Source organism: Cnephaeus nilssonii, assembly GCF_951640355.1.
Source record: "Cnephaeus nilssonii genome assembly, chromosome: 15".
NCBI classification, from domain to species: domain Eukaryota; kingdom Metazoa; phylum Chordata; class Mammalia; order Chiroptera; family Vespertilionidae; genus Cnephaeus; species Cnephaeus nilssonii.
Window position 1 is genome coordinate 35,122,899 of NC_137086.1, and position 21,472 is coordinate 35,144,370.

General features: G+C 37.8%; 1 protein-coding gene across 5 annotated transcripts in view; it reads right to left on the minus strand.

Annotated features, from left to right (window-relative positions):
* USP34 (ubiquitin specific peptidase 34) overlaps positions 1 to 21,472 on the minus strand; it is a 239,468-nt gene that overhangs the window by 114,976 nt on the left and 103,020 nt on the right. For all 5 annotated transcript variants that reach the window (XM_079792022.1, XM_079792020.1, XM_079792024.1 and 2 more), the window contains 7 exons: positions 18,822 to 18,904; positions 15,288 to 15,442; positions 14,039 to 14,152; positions 11,677 to 11,776; positions 11,383 to 11,542; positions 8,267 to 8,393; positions 8,023 to 8,170 (listed from right to left, as the gene is read on the minus strand). In XM_079792022.1, coding sequence (XP_079648148.1) covers positions 8,023 to 8,170; positions 8,267 to 8,393; positions 11,383 to 11,542; positions 11,677 to 11,776; positions 14,039 to 14,152; positions 15,288 to 15,442; positions 18,822 to 18,904 — 887 coding nt within the window. The remainder of the gene's footprint in view (positions 1 to 8,022; positions 8,171 to 8,266; positions 8,394 to 11,382; positions 11,543 to 11,676; positions 11,777 to 14,038; positions 14,153 to 15,287; positions 15,443 to 18,821; positions 18,905 to 21,472) is intronic.

The window sequence follows — 21,472 nt, forward strand, 5'->3', positions numbered from 1 at the left end:
AAAAGTCACATCAAAACTGGTAGGGGAGGCAGAGACGCTGAATAGGCTGGTCCCACACCCATGTGCAGTGGATAAAAATTATGAGGGATATCGCAGTTGCAGAGGTAACCCCCCGAGGAGCAAAGGTTCCAGCCCCACATTAGACACCCCGCCCCCCAGCTTCGGGTTCCCATAACTTCTGGCTATAAAACCAGAGGGGATTGTGGCAGAGTAGGACAGAGAACTGCTGGAGTCTCAGGCATTCCTCTTAAAGGATCAGCATACAAACTTACTCAAACTCACTCGCTCTGAGCTCCAATACTGGGAAGCAGCTGGAAAGGCACCAGGGACATATGGGAGGAAGTGAATTGTCTGGTATCACGACAAAAGCTGGAGGGGCAGCTTTCTCCCAGACAGAAGTGTTATCAGAAGTCATTCATTTTTCCTTTACTGAGCCCTCCCCTCAAAGAGCTGGCAAACAGGAGCCATATCTGAGTCTCCATCAACCTGGCTAACACAGTTCACCCTGCCCTGTTGATTCCCTGAGACCCCCAACCAACCAACTTTTGGTCCCATTCAAGCCATTCCCAGTGGCTTTTACATATAAACTGCCCTGTATTTTTTTATTTTGGAGAGGAAGAGAGTGGAGAGAAAAGAGAAACATCAATGATGAGAGAGAACCATTGACTGGTTGCCTCCTGCACGCCCCCAACTGGGGATCAAGCCCGCAACCCGGGCATGTGCTAGACTGAGAATTGAAGTGTGACTTCCTGGTTCATAGGTCGACACTCAATCACTAAGCCACGCTAGTTGGGCCAAAGGGCCCCTCTTGATTAATGATTCAAACGTTCCTAAAATCTCTCAAACAAGCAGCATATAGCTACGCATGCAGCGTATGTCTCGCTAAGTGGCCCCAGGCCCGACACTAGTAACATGGCCTCTCCTGGGCACCTCCACGCCCAGCACAAGTAGCAACCATTCCAGGTGGTCCCAGGCAGAATACAGATGGAGCTGACCTTGGCCTGCAACTTCCAGCAGGCCCTAAAGACAGCACATCTGCTGGACAGCTTCAGGCCACGGTGAAGCACCACGAAACTTCTTCCACAAAGGACACACAAAAGGGGAAGATCTCAACAGGCACCAGAGCCCTGATGAAGTAAGTCCTGCTCTGTGAGGTCATCCCCTGCACAGCTGATCCTCCATGGTGATCACAGTTAGTCCTACGTCCAAATCGTGTGATCCAGGAGGCTTTGCCACTGGACCCTATAGGATACCTATTACATAAGGCCACTACCAAGCCCAGGAAACACAGCAGCTCTACCTAATAACACAGAAACAAACACAGGGAGGCAGACAAAATGAAGAGACAAAGAAATGTGTCCTAAATGAAAGAACAGAAAAAGAACTAAACAGGGACAAGCAATCTACTAGATACAGTGTTCAAAACACTGGTTGTAAGGATGAACAAAGGGGAAGAGTAGATGAACTTAGTAAGAACATCAACAAAGAGGAAACATTAAAATGGAGATAAAACAGATCCAAACAGAAATAAAGAATTCATTAACTGAAATGTAGAATACATTATAGGGAAGCAACAGTGGAGAAGATGAAGCAGAGGATCAAACAAGAAATTTGAAAGATAAGGAAGCAGAAAGCAATCAGACCAGAAAAAAAAAAATTCCAAAAAAAAATGAGGATAATAATAAAGTCCCTTGAGACAACTTCAGCATTCGCATCATGGGGGTACTACCAGGAGAAAAGAGAGAGAGCAAAGGATCAAGAAACTCTGCAAAAAAGAAAGAAAGAAACTATGTGAAAAAATAAGATGAATAACTTCCCTAACTTGGTGAAGAAAATAGACCTACAAGTCCAGGAAGCAAGAGAGCCTCTAACAAGAAGAATCCAAAGAGGCTCACATCAAGAGAGAATCTTAAGAGCAGCAAGAGAAAAGCAGTTAGTTACCTACAAAGGAGCTCCCATAAGACTGTTGATTTCTAAACAGAAACTTTGCAGGCCAGAAGGGAGTGTCAAGAAATATTCAAAGTGATGAAAAGCAAGGACCTACAACCAAGATTATGCTACCCAGGAAAGCTATCATTTAGAATCCAAGGACTGATAAAGAACTTCCCAGACAAATAAAAACTAGAGTTCTTTACCACCGGTATTACAAGAAATGTTAGGGTCTGCTTTAAGAAAAATAAATAAATACAATTACTTTAAATGCAAATGGATTAAATACTCCAATCAAAAGACACATGGAGGCTGAATGGATAAGAAAACAAGACCCTTACATATCAAGACACACAAAGACTAAAAGTAAAGGGATGGAAAAGATATATCATGATAATGGAAACAAATAAAAAGCGGGGGTAGCAATACTCATACCAGACAAAATAGGTCTAAAAACCAAAATAAACCAGCAGAAGAGAAAAAGACTCACATATACAGAGAAGATTTTGGTTGGAGAGATGGATAAAAAAGGGGAAGGGTTTAAGAAGTATAGCATAGGGAACATAGTAAATAATATTGTAATAAATATGTTTGATTTCAGATTGGTACTAGATTTATCAGGGTGATCACTTAGTAAATTATATAATGTCTAATCACTGGGCTGTATACCTGCACTTAATATAGTATTGTATGTCAAGTCTAACTTAAAAAAATTTTAATAAAGAAAAAATTAATAGAAAAGTTTAATTAATTTAAATTTAAACATTGTTAATTTTTATTAACTTAGTATAGATAAACTCCACAGGCTGGGCACTAAACAGCCATTTTCAGAAATGAGTGCAACAGGACTACTGTTTTGTATATCGACACATAAGAGACCTGAAGAACATTATGCTAAGTGAAATAAGCCAGTCAGAGAAAGACAAGCAAAACAGAAACAGACTCATAGAGAGCAGGCAGACAGTACTGGCCGGGGTGAGGGGGAGGGAGATGGTGGAAGGATTGAAGAAAAAAATGAGAGAACTGATGGACATGAGGACAGTGTGGTGACTGCAGGGGTGAAGGAGGCTGGATTGAAGTGGTAGAGGACATAGAGGAAATAAAGGTGATAGAAATATAAAATTAAATTAAAAATAAAATGTGAATGAATGAGGTAATTTTCTATGGGTACTAATATAGAATGTTCTCTAAGAATGTGAAGCACTATAAGGACAGAGAGTATAAATAGAATGCTACATTTGTATTTTAAGAGTGTGTGTGTGTGTGTGTGTGTGTGTGTGTGTGAGAGAGAGAGAGAGAGAGAGAGAGAGAGAGAGAGAGAGAGAGAGAAAGAGAGAGAAAGTAGAATGCTACATTTGTATTTTAAGAGTGTATGTGTGTGTATGTGTACATATATACACATACACACACATACTAGAAGCCCGGTGCACGAAATTTGTGCATGTAGGGGAGGGGGTCCACTCAGTGCAGCCTGCACCCTCTCCAATCCGGGAACCCTCGGGCCCAAACCGGCAGTCGGACACCAAACCGGCAGTCGGACATCCCTCTCACAATCCGGGACCATTGGCTCATAACTGCTCACCTGCCTGCCTGCCTGGTCGCCCCAACTGCCCCCCCCCACCAGCCTAATTGCCCCCCACTGCTCCCCCACCAGCATGGTCGCCCCTTACTGACCCTCCCCGCCGACCTGGTTGCCCCCAATGGCCCCCTATACTGGCCTGGTCACCTGTAAATGCCCCCCTGCCGGCTTGGTCACCCACAACTGCCCCCCCCCTGCGGGCCTGGTAGCCCCTCAAGGCCCCCCCAACCCCCCCGCCGGCCTAGTCGCCACTCGCAGCCTGCTTGTTCAGTCATTTGGTAGTCCCTCACTAACCCCCTGCTGTCCTGGTCAGAGGCAGCCATCATGTGAGGGTGTGAGGGTCAATTTGCATATTACCTTTTTTTTAATTTAATGAATCTTTATTGTTCAGATCACAATTGTTCCTCTTTTTCCCCCCATAGCTCCCCTCCACCCGGTTCCCACCCCACCCTCTGCCCTTACCCACCCACCAACTGTCCTCATCCATAGGTGTATGGTTTTTTTCCAGTCTCTTCCCGCACCCCCGACACCCATTTCCCCCCAAGAATTGTCAGTCCACTCCCTTTCTATGTCCCTGATTCTATTATATTCACCAGTTTATTCTGTTCATCAGATTTTTTTATTCACTTGATTTTTAGATTCACTTGTTGATAGACATGTATTTGTTGTTCATAATTTTTATCTTTACCTTTTTCTTCTTCTTCCTCTTCTTAAAGAATACCTTTCAGCCGAAACTGGTTTGGCTCAGTGGATAGAGCGTCGGCCTGCAAACTGAAAGGTCCCAGGTTCGATTCTGGTCAAGGGCATGTACCTTGGTTGTGGGCACATGCCCATTGGGGGGTGTGCAGGAGGCAGCTGATTGCTGTTTCTCTCTCATCAATGTTTCTAACTCTCTATCCCTCTCCCTTCCTCTCTGTAAAAAATCAATAAAATATATATAAAATAAAAAAAAGAATACCTTCCAGCATTTCATATAATACTGGTTTGGTGATGAACTCCTATAGCTTTTTCTTATCTGTGAAGCTCTTTATCTGACCTTCAATTCTGAATGATAGCTTTGCTGGGTAGAGTAATCTTGGTTGTAGGTTCTTGCTATTCATCACTTTGAATATTTCTTGCCACTCCTGTCTGGCCTGCATAGTTTCTGTTGAGAAATCAGCTGACAGTAGTATGGGTGCTCCCTTGTAGGTAACTAACTGTTTTTCTCTTGCTGCTTTTAATATTCTCTCTTTGTCTTTTGCTCTTGGCATTTTAATTATGATGTGTCTTGGTGTGGTCCTCTTTGGATTCCTTTTGTTTGGGGTTCTCTGCGCTTCCTGGACTTGTAAGTATTTCTTTCACCAGGTGGGAGAAGTTTTCAGTAATTATTTCTTCAAATAGGTTTTCAGTATCTAGCCCTCTCTCTTCTGGCACCCCCATAATTCTGATGTTGTACGCTTGAAGTTGTCCCACAGGCACCTTACACTATTTTTATATTTTTGGATTATTTTTTCTTTTTGCTTTTCCGGTTGAGTGTTTTTTTCTTCTTTGTATTTTAAATATTTGACTTGGTTCTTGCAATCCTCTAGTCTGCTGTTGGACCTCTGTATATTATTCTTCTTTTATTTTTTAAAAGAATATATTTTATTGATTTTTTACAGAGAGGAAAGGAGAGGGATAGAGTTAGAAACATCGATGAGAGAGAAACATTTATCAGCTGTCTCCTGCACACCCCCTACTGGGGATATACCCTAACCCTAACCATCAAGCCCCGCCAGGTGGGGGACACAGCCTGAGATCCCCTCTCAAGCCCCGCTGGGTGGGGTGCATGGCCTGAGGTGCCCCGTCAAGCCCCACCAGCAGGGGGGCACAGCCTCAGGTCCCGCGTCAAGCACCGCTGGGCAGGGGTGCGGCCTGAGTTCCCCCAACTCAGCACTGGGGGTGCACCTTGAGGTCCCCCGTCAAGCCCCACTGGGTGGGGGGCACGGCCTGAGGTCCTCTGTCAAGCCCAGCCAGGCAGAGGGGCGCAGCCTCAGGTCCCCTGGCCCAGTGCTGGGGCGGGGGGGTGGGGGGTGGGGGGTGGGGCGGCGCAGCCTAAAATCCTGTCAAGCCCCACCTCATTGGGGGTGTGGCCTGAGGTCCCCCCCGGCCTGGCGCTGGGGCAGGGGGAGCAGCCTGAGGTACCCTAGCCCAGCACCAGGACAGGAAGTGCACCTTGAGGTCCCGTCAAGCCACACCGGGTGGGGGGCGTGGCCTGAGATCCCGTGTCAAGCCCTGCCGGGTGGGGGACACAGCCTAAGGTCCCCTGTCAAGCCCCACAGGGGCGCGGGAGGGCGTAGCCTCAGATCCCTGCTGATTGCTCGTTAAGGCTCCTTATGGGAACTTGGCCTCAGCTGTGGGTGTAGCCATCTTTGTGGAGTGATGGTCAATTTGCATATTACCCTTTTATTATATAGGATGCCCATTGCTAGCTAAACATTTCCCCATCTTTCAGATAATTTGTGAATACCATCCCAAGAGAACTTTCTTGTTTTGAGGCAAACCATTCAGAGACCCAATTTTTAATGTGTCTTTAACTGGTTTTGAAGTGTGTGATGGTGCGTTATCATGAAGCAAAATAACTTTGCCATGTCTTCTGGCACATTCTGCCCGTTTTACGTTCAAAGCATGGTTCAAGTTGATTATTTGTTGTCGGTAGCAATCAGTATTAATGGTTTCACCTGGTTTTAGAAGCTCATAACACACCACACCTTCCTGATCCCACCAAATGCAGAGCACTGTCTTCTTTCAGAAGCGATTTGGCCTTGCAGTCTATGTTGATGGTTGACCTGGGTCAACCCATGATTTTGTGTGTTTGTGATTCTCAAAATAAGCTCACTTTTCATCGCTAGTCACAATTCGAAGCAAAAAAGACTTTCTTTTGTGCGGTTGAAGCAACATTTTACTGATGACTTTTTGGTTTTCCATTTGTCTTTCATTCAGTTGATGTGGCATCCATTTTCCTTCCTTTAGTATCTTTCCCATTGCTTGCAAATGATTGTAAATTGTTTGCTGATAAGCGTTTAATCTTTCTGTAAGTTGTTTTTGAGTTTGACACGCAGCTTCACCCAATAATGCTTGTAATTGTTGGTCTTCAAACTTTTTCAGTTGACCTGGACGTTCTTTGTCTTCCACATCGAAATCATTACTTTTAAAGCGTTTAAACCAGCGTTCACAAGTATCTCGAGATGGAGCATGTTCACCAGACGCTTCCTGAAGTATATGATAACTTGCAGCAGCACTTTTCTTCAAAATAAAGTAATGAATTATAACTTCCCGCAAATGCTTTTTTTTGGCACGAAATTTGACATTTTTAAGCGTAAATATCTATGATGTTAACACCTTCAGAAAATTTGACATATGAAATTTTGAAACTTGCTGTCAATACAACAAAATAGCATACATATCAAATCGCATATATATCAACATATGTGTAACTCCATCTACTGAAAACAATCCGAATTATTAACTGGTACACCTGGTATCAAGAATATTTATTCATTATTCAAGAAAAATTTAAGATCTGCTACTTTAGAAGATATACATGGTTTCACCTTAATCAAGCACGCTGTAGTAAAATGGTTAGCTCTTTAGTAAAAAATGTCCAAGAATTATCATCTTGCATAGTCATGTTAAAATCTAAAAACAAGCTTTAAAACTGTTAAGATTTTCCCCCTAAATATGTATGTAGCCTGTGATAATTTCAGACCCTTAAATTTTAAGAAAAATTAACAGCTTTTATCATCAATCCTCTGATTAGCTCATATTTTATATGTTATAGAAAGACACTAGAAATCACTAGTCGTCGCCCACCCTGTGTGGCTTAGTTGTTGCGCCTTGGTCCATAAACCAAGAGGTCATGGTTCAATTCACAGTCAGGGCACATGCCCAGGTTTCGGGCTCGATCCCTAATAGAGGACATACAGGAGCAACCAATCGATGTTTCTCTCTCATCAATGTTTCTAAGTCGCTATCCCTCTCTCTTCCTCTCTCTAAAAACCAGTAAAATGTATGTTTTTAAAATGTACTAGTCATAACAGTAATGCAGAAATCAAATATACCTTTCAGGCCCACATGAAAAATTTCTTAATATGATACTTTTTTGGAGGGAAGGGGAGAAATGCACAGGTGGAATTAAAGGGTACATTATTTTCATATGCTCTGAAGAACAACAAAAACAAAATATATCTAAATGGCAAAACAAATTATTGGTTACCAAGTAGTAGTACATGGAAACAAATTATTATTTCCCACAGTGGTCATCAAATAACCTCCAAAAGTAGAAATTTTTGAAAAAAGGGAGAGAAAAATGTTTACAAGTAACATCTGAAGTAACTATTATAACTCCTGCTTAAGAATGAATGGTATCATACCATGAATAGGGGAAGGTGAGTGGGAGCCACAGACATGGCTGGTAGTCTTCAAAGAAGTAAAGGTTCAAAGTTGTTACTATAATGCAACCTAAGAAATATGAAAATTGTAACTATTGGACTTACCAGGAAACTCTCCCTTTCGGCTGCTTTGACCAAACTCCTGAAGCTGAGCTTGTTGATTTATTTGTTCTTTCTGTAAATTTTCATACCAATGAGTTACTTCAGCCCTAAGATCTGCTACCTGGTCACTAGGATACATTTCAATAGTCATCTGAAATATGAGATGCAACCAATTTAAAAATACAAAAAGAACAGATATTGGAACTGGGAAATGTTATCAATTTGGAAACTAAAACTATGCAACTACCTTGTCAGGAAGTCCAGCTGGCTGACATACAACTCTTAGTGGCAGGGATTGTTTGTCACTCAATGCTTTCAAATGACTACTAATTCCAGTGCCTTCAATTTGCCACTGTCTGAGATGATATGCAAACCTAAAACACACAAAAACCACACATAGGAAGGATATCATTTTGAAACATTTTAATATTACTGAAGTTTTTATTATTTCACAAAATGAAAAAGCCTACAAAAGGTTCTAGCAAATTCCAATTGAGTCTATCAATAGCATTAAGTTTAATTTTTTTTCCAAAATAAAAGCACTAAGTTTAGGCTCATCATATTGAATTAAACTTAAATAGCAAGTTGTAATTCCTACATTCAGAAGAAGGGGAAAAAGGGTACTAAAAATATTTTTTCAGAGACAGAAATTTTTCTAGTAAATATATGTTAAGCAGCCTAACAGAATTTTGTGGACTTATTCCATGACTGCTAAACTGAATTACGAAGACTAATATTTCAAAGGACACATTAAGCATCTAACATGACACTCTAAATATTAGTCAATTTTCCAAGTGATTTTTAGTTGTTGAAGACAGGATCCAGGGTATCTTAATTTTACATAAGAAAAATCATCAATATCTTATCTAATCATCAATTCTGGAATAAAAAGAGGGTAAAGTAAGAGAATAAAATGGACTTTATTTCCTAGAAGCAGGCCAATGTCCGGCTTCTATTACTAAGCAAAAAATTAATCTTAGACAACCTTTTTGGGCCCAATAATTCTTTGTTATGGGAGGAGGGGAGCTATCTCATGCACTGTAGGATTTTTACTAGCATCCTTGGTCTCTACCTACTACATTAGTAGGTAGAGACCAAGGATGCCAATAGTACCCCCTTCTCCCTTAAGCTATGATAATCAAAAATGTTTCCAGAAGTTACCTAATGTCCTCCAGGAAACATAATTGCTTCTGGTTGAGAACCACTGTTTTATTATAACCTTATCTTTAAAAAAAAAAAAAAAAAAAAAAAAACCTTTAAAAGAGACATTTTTATTTACTCTCTTAATATAAGGAATATATAAACACAATAATTACTTTATATTTTCATTCTATAAATGTTAGCAATTTTAAATTAATAGTAGCACTGACCACATTAAGTACTTGAAACTGTACAACGACAATGCACAAAGATTTGCATGAAAATGCCTAGATAAATCATTAAACTACCTCTTAGTTTTTTAAATATTCAATTGTTTCCTAGTTTCTCTACTAGTGACCCCTAAAATTAAATAACCTTAGTTTATTTTTAAATAAGTATTTATTTTACAACACTGCTAACATCATATAAGGATTAAGGGTTTGAACAAACAGGTTCTTTTTATTTTGTTGTTTGTAGACATTGCAGCACAGAGAAAATTTTGGAATATATGTATAGGGGTAGGCAAAACTAAGTTTACATTTGTGAGTACATGAAGCACAGCTCCTTTTTTTATTTATTAACTATTTCATTATTGTCCATACAAACAACTGTAAACTTAGTTTTGTCCACCCTGTATATATTTATATCAATAACAGTAACTATCTGATACTATTTTCTATAGTATTATCTTAGTGTAACATATAAATTTTATGAGTATTTATTAATTTGAATACAACATCACCACATTTGCTTATTCTTATTTGTAAAAGTGGTACAAGTTACCTGGCAGTGTTTAGTTTCTGTGCAAAAATTTAGAGTTCACTAGACATTCTTTAAAAACAAAAAGAATTATTTAAATAGAATTTCCACCAATTTCAATCATAATCAAAGTAAAAAATGTTACAATACCCAAATGTTTTAATCATAGTCATGTTGTGTATAAGGAATGCCTAGAGTACCATCCTTGTTCAATATTCCCTGATATTTTAAATAAAAAATGTCAATAGCTGAAACCGGTTTGGCTCAGTGGATAGAGCGTCGGCCTGCGGACTGAAAGGTCCCAGGTTCGATTCCGGTCAAGAGCATGTACCTTGGTTGCGGGCACATCCCCAGTAGGGGGTGTGCAAGAGGCAGCTGGTGGATGTTTCTAACTCTCTATCCCTCTCTCTTCCTCACTATAATAAATCAATAAAATATATATATATTTTAAAAATGTCAATAAATGTCAATTGTATGGCATTTTCATGATCAAACTAAGCTCTGAAGTTCAAAGAAGTCATTAATTTTAACAATTTTTTTCATCACATTTTTTTGTTGTTGTTAATCCTCACCCAAGGATATTTTTTCCATTGATTGTTAAAGAGTGGAAGGGATGGAGGGAGGGGGAGAGAGAGAGAGAGATGGGGAAAGAAACATCGATGTGTGAGAGACTTCAATTGGTTGCCTCCCCACACACTCCCACAAGGGGCCAGGATTGAACCTGCAACCCAGGTACATGCCCTTGACTGGGAATCAAACTGGAGATCCTTCAGTGCATTGGCCGACATTCTAACCAGTAAGAAACACCGGCCAGGGCACAACACAGTTTTTATACTTTTACATTAACTCATGATTTCTACTACACAGAATTTCTTAATTAAAACTACTCACCTTTCACTTCAGTCGATACATTCATAACTGTTAATTTGCTTTATTTCTGTATTACACAGGGTATGTCTAAATTAATTATACAGATATTCATTAACAGAATTTTTTATCATGTTTCCATGGTAAATGGAAATTCAAAATTAAAATACTTTCTCCTAGTCCAGGAAGAAAAAAAAAAAGCAAATGAAACAACCTCAACTTGGTTCAACTATGAGAGATTATTTGATGCTCTTGGCAAGGGTTTTAGTGCAACTGTTTTTGGTAGTGTTCTGCCTTTTCAATTTTCGTAATACTTTAGTAGTGATGGAATTCTGACTAGAAATTCTTATTCATGCATACCTTCTCACAACCTAATGATTTTAAAGCTCTGCAATATTCACCAGAAATCTATATTGCCTATTGCACCACTATATGTTACATATAATGAACAAAAATTAATTCTATAACTAGCACTTCATTTTTGGTAAGTTATGCTTTCTACCTGCCTCCAAAAAAACCCCTCTTTTAAGAATGCTTTTGGACATGTCAGCAATAAAAAAGTCTGAAATTCATTCTAATGTGGTATAAAAAAATTACCTTCTCCTAAATGCTTCCAGATGTGTCTTCAGCATAAGAAGTCCTCTTTCTATAACAGTGAGACTTGAGTGTGATTCTTGTTCAAGACTGCTAGAAGCTATCATAAGACTCTCCATACACTTACTAATAAATTCTTGTTCCTTCTCCAAACCAGTTTTACCTGAAAGTCAGATGTTTAGACATGTGAATCTATCTTATATTCTTGTTTTTTCTATATAAAGAAAATTAACTATAGCTAAACTAAAAATCTCCACATAAAAAATTATCCATTAGGGAATATTTCAAATAACTCACCATTAATATAATAGGAGTTAATATACTGGATAGCTGCTCGACTGACATCACCAGATTGTGCTCTTAAAGCAATGCCCCAAAATTGGTCCATACCACAAAGCTAAAAAAGAAAAATGTGACAACATCTATTTTATTATTTGTCAAATAATGCAAATGATAAGACTGAAGTAACTAATTTAAGAGTCATACATCAAAAAGTTTTAATATCCTATAAAATATTTAAAAGGTAATTCCTATTACTTAGTTATTAAATAACTAGAGGCCGGTGCACAAAATTCATGCACGGGTAGGGTCCCTAGGCCTGGCCAACGATCAGGGCCGATTGGGGCCTTCCAGCTGCTGGCCAGGGGCCTTCCTTCATTCCACACCTCGATCGAAGTCCCAGTCTCCCAGTCGAACTCCCAAAGGGACACTTTGCATATTAGCCTTTTATGTATATAGAAGATAATATAAAAGACAAAAGCCTTGAAAATTTCCTCAGTTACTGAGATATAGCTGTATTGATTGTAAAAATACTTATTTATAAAGCAGTTGACTGTGTATGTGTGTAATGTTCAGTAACTCAAAAGACTACATAGTGGTAAAAAGTCCCCAAACATGCTACAAAGGAATAAAAACACACAAAATTATTAGCATAATAATGATTCAATGCTTTCATACAACTTACTCTGATAAAGTCACTGCTTACAAGAATTCACAGAAAATTTTTTAAAATGTTAACCCAAGTTGTTACTTAAATTTAGGTTAACTATGAGATGACAAAAAAAAAAAAAATGTTTTCCTGAAAACCACAGAAAATGTGGAGAATGTAAGTTCTTAAAAACTGGGTGGGGTAAAGTAAGATATCCTTCTGATAATTGACTAAACAGCCATAGTGTTTACAACATCTACATAAAAAGCAGTACTATCTCAAAATTAGAGTATGTCTGGTTGTCTGAAATCACAAATTGAAATTTATCATAGTACTATCAAAGTAAAAGTTAGAGCCAAAAAATTAAATTTAAAAAAAGAACACTATTCAAATAAGGAAAGAAAAGTAGGCAAATACTATAAAAGCACTCTAGATATAATTATTCTTTACCACATAAGTTTAACATCAGTTTTCTATACCTTTGTCATTATAACACAACTCAAACTTCTGAAGAAAAGTAATGAAAAATGTGAATGGATAATACATAAATCAAAACTATCAATAAGATGGAATGTCCAATGAGGAAGACTCAAATAATAGTCTGTATCAGGAGAGTCTAGAAATAATGCATTCAACAAAACCCAATCAATCAGGCAAATGGAACTCTAAACTAGAGATAAGACTAGCAACTTGTGAGAGTTTCAGCTAATAAACTGATTATATGACTCAGTCAAAGATGACTTATATAGATTCTATTCCAGAATAGAGGTTACCAATAAGAACTCTGTAACTGCCCAAGAGCAACTAAAAGTTTTGGCCTCAACAAGAGGCATTAAAATCAGATTTTAGACAAATCAACCTTCTAATTGATAAAACTATTTATATTATCTGGGAGTATTTAGAGGACTAAAAGAACACTCAGGTAGCCTCTTCTCTATTAATCAAAGAATGTGCAACAAGTTCATTAAGCACAAACAAGATTATCACTGGTAATGAAAAGTCATCAAATTTGCTTTATAAAACTTTTATTCTAAAATCTAAGAATAAAAGTCTACATAAATTCAATGCTTGATAAACTATCCTATCTAATAAAGATATCTAATAAAGAGGGAATATGCTAATTGACCACCATGCCCTCACAAAGATGGTGGCACACATAGCCAATAAGGGGGGATATGCTAATTGACTGCCACGCCCTCAAAGATGGCGGCGCCCAGTCCCCTGAGCCCAGCAGGGGCGGCAGGAGCGCAGCATGGCCGGGCCCACACCCATGCGGATCCGGCTGCTCTGCACGCCTGCCTCAAGCGTCCCCCAGTCCCCTCACCCCCCAGCCACCCAGGGCCGGCCCAAGGAGCAGGCAAGCCTCGGATAGCGGCTGCCCAGCCACCCAGGGCCGGCCCGAGGTTCAGGCAAATCTCGGATGGTGGCTGCCCAGCCGCCCAGGGCCGCCCGAGGCTCAAGTAACCAGGGCCAGCCGAGGCTCGCAGTGCCGGCAGTGGCAGCAGCAGAGGTGTGATGGGGCGTCGCCTTCCCCTGATCACCGGGTAGCCTCCCGCCCCTGAGGGCTCCCGGACTGTGAGAGGGGGCAGGCCAGGCTGAGGGACACCCCCTCCAGTGCATGAATTTTCATGCACCAGGCCTCTAGTATAACATAATTCAGTAATCTAATTTGAGGAATAAAACAAAACTCCCACAAGCTGACCTAATAAAATGACAAGTCTAAATCCTTACCTCAGAGTTTGAACCACCATCATAGGCACTGGTAGCCAATCGAGCCAAGTTACATAGATGCTGAAACAGGTTTAAACCAGTCATACTAATCGTTTCAGGTTTTAGCTGGGGCATCTTAAAAAAAAAAATTTTTAAGCTGGTTTAGTGTGGTGAAGTTAACATTTTATTTTACTGGATTTAACTTGAGAGATTTAAATTAAATTTGATCTTACTGAAAACATTATAGAAAGAAATGTAGCAGCTCAGATTTTCAATGATAGTTTTAAAAATTAAAATAGATAATTTAATGAAAATTTTATTCAGGTTATAATTAAAACATATCTCAATTGTTTCAAGTTTTACACTGAACATAGACTCAAATCAGAGAAAATGAATAAAAATTTTTATCATTTTTTGTATACATAGACCATGCACATTTATGAGATGTGTAGCTACATGTACAGTTTGTAAGTCAAGGATTGAAATTAAGATAGTGAGGGTCTATTTGTAGCTTTGCTTTAGAACTATCTAGTGACTTAATTTACATGTACTCATTCACATTTACTCAATTCTACCACAGAGGTCATGTGAGAGTTTGCAGAGAGCCGTTACAATCTCAAAAGTAAGCACACAGATAATTTAAAAAGTTTATTGCTCTGTTATTATCAATGTTCTCAAAATTCAAATTAAAAATTATCACCTGAACCAATTGCTGCATCTGATAAAGGAGAACAAAAACTAGATAGAAGAATGTCATTATTATCATTACAGCAATTCCTGCCTTCCCAGGGATGTACAAAAAATTCTGAATATTGGTTTACATCTGCCAGAAGACTGGCTGAAACCCCAACCTATTTAACTAAGGAAGAGTCACAGAATACAACTCTACACTTGTGGATGTGTATACACTCCTGAAAATGTAACTACAATGTTATTTTAAAAATAAAAGACTCTCCACATTTCTTATAAGTATTTGCCTGAATTAATACTTAACACTAATTAGCATAAATACTTTAGTTAAGGAACAGAGTATTTTTGTAAATAAAAACTAAATATTCATTTTTATATAAACACTGTAGAAGACAAAATGAAAACAAAATCTAAATGGCAAAAACTATATAAAGGCTGCTGAAAAACAGTACATTTACCTTTTTTAAAAAAAACAGCATTGAAAGATAAAAAATTAACATTACAGAGGTTATATTTTAAGGGACAAAAGGAAATATGGAAAAACAATATAAACAATAAAACTGTCAAGAAATAAAATTACCTTCTCCAGGAAAAGATGTTTGTAGGTTTCCATTCCCATAGCATGTTGATCTTTACTTCGAACTTGATTTAAAAACCAATGGAGTGCATCATCATAACACTCAGAATCTTCTACTAAACAATGCCATAAAATGTCAACTTGCTCTAAACTTAACCCTAGATAAAAATTACAAATTTTGAATCATGATACCATACAATGTTTTGATCGTAATTCAATGTATTAGAAGCACCAATATGTCAAAAAATATAGATGTTTTATAGCCTTTTATAATTACTTTGTAAGAGATTTCACATAAGTATGCTTTCAAATGTAGTTAAATATAACCTATATATAAATTATCTAAAAACATACAACTTACATAATATCCTAGAAGAGTCATTTAATCTGGAAAATCATTCTTCCTAAAGTATGGACATATTATTGTATTAAAGTACACATAATTAAAGGAAAGTAACCCCAAAAGTTGAGGAATCAGTTCTAAGGTTTAAGCATTAAGAACAGTGTGGATACCATGTTCAAAGCTCATTCTATGCACACAGTTGGTAAACAATGCATGCTAATAAACATTATTTTTGTGAACTGTGAAAAAAAAGGATCCTTTTGATAAAGCAAAATGGAACTGATTGCCTAAACAGAGAACAACGACACATCAGGGGATACAATCAGCTGGGAAGCTAAAGTAATGAGATGAAATCTGTATGGTACTTTGACCCAAGTATTAAATAATTCCAAAGTGTGACAGAAGGAAGTCAAAGAATTATTCAAAAAGAAGGCATTAAAGGCAATCACAAGTCTGAATATGGATAAATGAGACAATCTAAAAGGATAGAAATAAAAGCATCACATGGATTTCTAAAGTATATCATAAGGGGTTCCAAAGCCTGGGGTTGCCCCCCAGAATCAGAAGGGATATGAAGTTATGACAGAATCATAAGAAACCTCTTTCTTGGAAAAAGTAGATGAGATCCAGAACATGGGGGGGTGAGGGGGGACGCGGGGGGGGGGGGGGGGGGGGGAGGAACCCTCAGAAAATATTTACCAAGAAGCAATACCAGTCTAAAGAGTTTAAGCAGAAAAACAATATCCTAGGGTCACCAGTCCTAGCCAGCCAAACAATCTTGCCACGCCTCCCGCGAAGACCTCACCAAAATGGAACACGCCATGGAAACCATGATGTTCACGTTTCACAAATTTGCTAGGAATAAAGGCTACTTAGCAAAGGAGGACCTGAGAGTACTCATGAAAAAAGAGTTCCCTGGACTTTTGGAAAATCAAAAAGAACCTCTGACGTAAACACAATAATGAAGGACCTGGACGAGTGCCAAGACAGCAGAGTGGGCTTCCAGAGCTGCTTTAAGCTAACTGTCAAGCTCACCATCACATGCAATGACATCTGCAATATACATGAAGGAAAGGAAGTAGGCAGCACTGAGCAGTTACTTCCACCCTGATAACAGTTCTCCCAATGGGTCACTTAAGGAATATGTGCCCCACAGCTTCCCCCTGTATGAAATTTCATGAGCAGATTGGGACACTTAAAAATTATACAAATAGCCCTAGCCGTCTGGCTCAGCAGATAAAGTATTGGCCCTCAGACTGAAGGGCCGTGGGTTTGATTCTGGTCAAGGGCACATACCTTGGTTGAAGGCTCTATCCCCAGTCCTGGTTGGGGCATAGGCAGGACAGAACCAATCAGTGTGTTTCTCTCACAACAATGTTTCCTTCTCTCTATCTCTCCCCCTCCCTTCCACTCTCTCTAAAAATCAATGGGAAAATATTCTCGGGTGAGGATTAACGGTGTGTGTGTGTGTGTGTGTGTGTGTGTGTGTGTGTGCAAAATCCCAGCCCATTCAATAGGAGAAAGAAAAGCCAATTAAAGCCAGATAAGCTTTTGATTTTTATATTGCTTGTATCCTCTTGCCTTCAATAGACAAATTTCTTTTTTAGTAAAGAACAAACAAACAAACAGTATCCTATCAGTTTCTCACAGAAGTAGTTAATGTTCAAAATATTTGTTCTAAGAACAACTTTGTGCCTCTGGGAGTCATCATAAAACTAGAAACAACCTTTAGGGTATATAATAACTTAAACACATTAATTAAGAAAGAGAGATGAGTGAAGAAAATAGATAACAGTCCTAAAAAATAGTACCCAAGTTAATTATAAATTAAATAATAAAACAGAGGTGTATTTATAAATGGCTGAATCACCAATCCACATTCAATAGGCAATGCTCTGTTATTGCTTTAAGTTTTTAAAAATGATATTTGTTGATACATTAATAATCAGTATTAACTCACTGAATATAACTTTGGAGTGATCATATTATACCTGACAGGAACTGTACCAGTAAAAGTACAATTATGATCTGGGAAAAGTGAAATTTTCAACTTGTTTCTATCTGGACAGTGGCTATAATGTACAAAGAATTTATACTGTGCTTACTGTGATGGGAGCAGCAAAATAAATAATTCATTATTCAAATAGAAGAGTGGTTAACATTATCCCATGAGCCAACATGAAACTTAGTGGACACATGAAATTATTTATGCTGATAATACTTGTTTTGGCTTGACTTCTCCATGAATAAGATAGGGTTTTTACATTTTATATTATTTATTTCCTGTATGTTATCTATAATAATGGATGATAAATGACCTAGTAACATGAGACACTAGTTTCCTATAAAAAACAGGAGTCTTCATTTTGAAATCTGTTGGTATAACAATGTCAGTGGGATTTGTTACAAATAACTCAACTTGAAAAAAAAAAACACCTGGTGCATCTCGAGCACAGATATGGACTTAAAAAGAGTAATGACACCTCTCAGGCTAGTAAGATACTTATCCGTTTGACTTTGTCCTCACAAATGAGGTTTACTGATATGAACACACATAAAGAGTGTGGGGAGTGAGACATAACATAGTCTAGTAAGAGAAAAGCAGATCTGGCAAGCAAGCAAGCAAGCAAGCAATAAATAAATAAATAAATAAATAAATAAATAAATAAATAAATCTTCCTTCTCTCTTGTGAGAACATTAGCATGCAGATTTGGACATGGTTCACACTCTGAATATACCTGACCAATCTCTAATTTTTTAAAGGTTAACTGTTAATGAAATTGAGTTTGAGATTAATCTAAATAAAACTAGGGTCTCTAAATGTTTCTATCACCTATGAAACCAAGCAATATTGGGTAAGATTAGCTCTGATAATAATATGTAGACAGTATCTGTTTCCAACTGGGGTGATAGGAAGATTCTATAACCAAAGGTAATAAAAGATGTAATCACCCTAACATGGTATGTTCTTGATAGGAGTCATTTATCCATTGAAAAACTGGCATTTTCAGAGACTGAAGTAAAAATGTATCAAGCTCATGCTCATATTGCCATATATACTGAGAAGACATTCATTATTGAGAAAAATCTAATGACTAAAGAAATCAAAATGCATGAGTATATTTCACTGGACTCTTCTCCAAGGATCAATACAGTTCTAAAAACTGATTAAAATACTGATTTAAAAACTTACTGAAGTGATCAGGTGATCCCAGGGTTGAAAACACACAAGTCAAGAACTGAAGTCGAACTTGAACTTCAGCACTGTGGCTATACCTACATATAAAAAGTCATTAAAATAATTAACCCTATTTCTTAATTTTAAAGATTTTATGGCCCTAATCTTAAATGATACAAAAGAAGTAAAATTCATTTTCATAATTCATAATTACTTTTATTATATAACTTTGGTTACACAAAAAAGGTCATACAGTCAAATGTTATGTTTGAGATTTATGTTATTTAATAAATTATAAAAAATCTCTAAACTATTAGAAAATGTACTTTCAAATTAATGAGCAGAAAGTACATAAGAACCCAACAGTGAAACAAATACATTTTGAAATTATGCAACATGCACATAAATTACAAGTTAACAAAAAAAACCTTACTGTATCTAGAAATTGCATGTTTCATTATCACTGTCCTTCCAGTGATACAACCTTATTCTTTAAACAAGAAACACTAATAAAATATCATTTCCATAAATCATTTCTTGAGGAATTCGGCTGATACACAACTGACACTTTTGAATGTTATTTCAAATCTAAATAACTATAATTCATGCGTACAAAATTGAATGGTTAATTTAAGAGTTGCTTTGGAAGCTTATTAAGTAGGTAATTTTACATAGTTTTGTGGGAATTCAGTTTGTAGGCATTTGAAAAGAAACAGCATTTTAAAAATGCTGGATGAGGAAACATAAGAAATGGGTCTGAAGAGGGCCAGATTATAGCCAGCCTGAATGTCAGACAGAAGAGGCTGGTATTGATCTGGGTGGAAGTCACTGAACGATATTGGGAGGAGAGGAAGCTATAATGATCAGGTTTTCGTTTTAGGATTCCTTTAGCAACCCTGTGAACTGCACACTGAACGAAGTGATATCACAACATTCTAGTACTACAAGCACCTGAGCACTCAACCAATGAAACTAAGTCAATCATGAGTTCTTATCTCTATGTTACAAAACAAAAGGCTGATTGTAGATGAATTGCCCAAATTACTTTGCCAACAAAAGGCAGCAACCAGCCTGAGCCCTGATCCACAATCCAGTTTACAGAGTAGGAGACTCTTAATTCACAATTTCCAATAATTTTTAAGTACAGATTTTTTTAAGTTTCCCAAAATTAGTTTCAAAAAATTTCATTAAATTCACTGTTAAAGTTTTTCTTCAGATTGAGTTTGCTGGATATACCTTTACTACTCTTTATTGTCTCATATTAATATTGGCAAAAAAGAGAGAGAGAGAGAGAGAGAGAGGAGGGAACTCTGCTTCATTCTTGTTGCTGTGCTTTTTGTAAAGATGAAAGTACATGTGGCAAAGTGGCTGGGGTGGGGAAGGTTGGAATACAATAAACCAATCACAGACTAAAATGCTACCTAAATAGAATTCAAGGACAGCTATTAATAGTTTCTCATCCTTTTCTAATACGACACATTTTGTAGCAGAGGCCTTGAAGTACTCTGAGACTGAGTCTGAAGGACCTTGGTCACAGACATAAAAGGTGAATAAAGTCCTGTTCTTTACAAATTGCCTTTATTTATTTCTTCCCTATACTTTCTTCCCTATACTCACTTGCAAATCAGAGTAAGAGACCCATAACCCTAGGAAGCCTGGATCCAGTCCGTCACCCCTTCTTCAGCTTCCACAGAACCATGGCTCTACACTTCTGTTGCCCAATGAACAAGTAGAAAATAATGTGCCAGGAACTCAGTATGCTTTACCAAAAAGTAGCAAATATAAAACTGTTTTACAACCTGAAGGAACAAAGGAGTTATACCAAAATAGTGCAGACAACATCTCTCTAAGGTTTTATTCTCTAAAATGCCAGGCAACAAAGCAGATTGGATGATTGGAAAGATGCTCTGGTGTACCCTACAGAAATATAAAACTCATCTCCAAAGAGCACTACTCCTCTATCTTTTTTACCACAGAAGCAATGCTTATATGAGGCTCCACCTCTGGTTCTACTAACAAACTAAGCGACAACCCTGTAGATAATGCTGCAAACAACCAAGTTCCGACCTGTGTTTATATTTTTGTCACTTAATGTTGGGACTTTCACTTTTTGAGGGCAATTCATCTGTTTTCTACTCCCCTCTCTTAAGCGCCCCATCCCTTCTCTTTAAGCCCACAGGCTGTGGTTGTACTAGTAGCTCTTTTGTAACTTAAGGTTTCTTTCTCTTCTGACAGGTAACTTGAATTCTCTGTCTCCTAAAAATGCTGAGGATGTGGGTCACATGTGGTTTAATTTCTGCTCCCTTTTTATCTTATAGATTTTATAGAGGATGTATGGAGATGCTCATATTCAGGAGACCATAATTATTCTTGACCTCTGCTTCAAGAAGAAAAATTAAAGGAGAACACAGACTATGAAGAACACTTAGAATTTTAATAGGATTTAAAGAGAATGCATCTTGTGTAGTGGTACCTTTATAATCAAAACTATGGAATAGAGTAAATTTAGGGAAATACCTAAAAAATAATTGGATAGGCTTATAGAATAGGATATCTTAAGAAATCATTGAACAATAAAATAGGAAAGGCTGGATAAGTTTAGATTTTAGAGGGCCCAGAATAGTAGGCTGTAAAAAACTGGTATTTATTTTTTATGTAGGGAACAA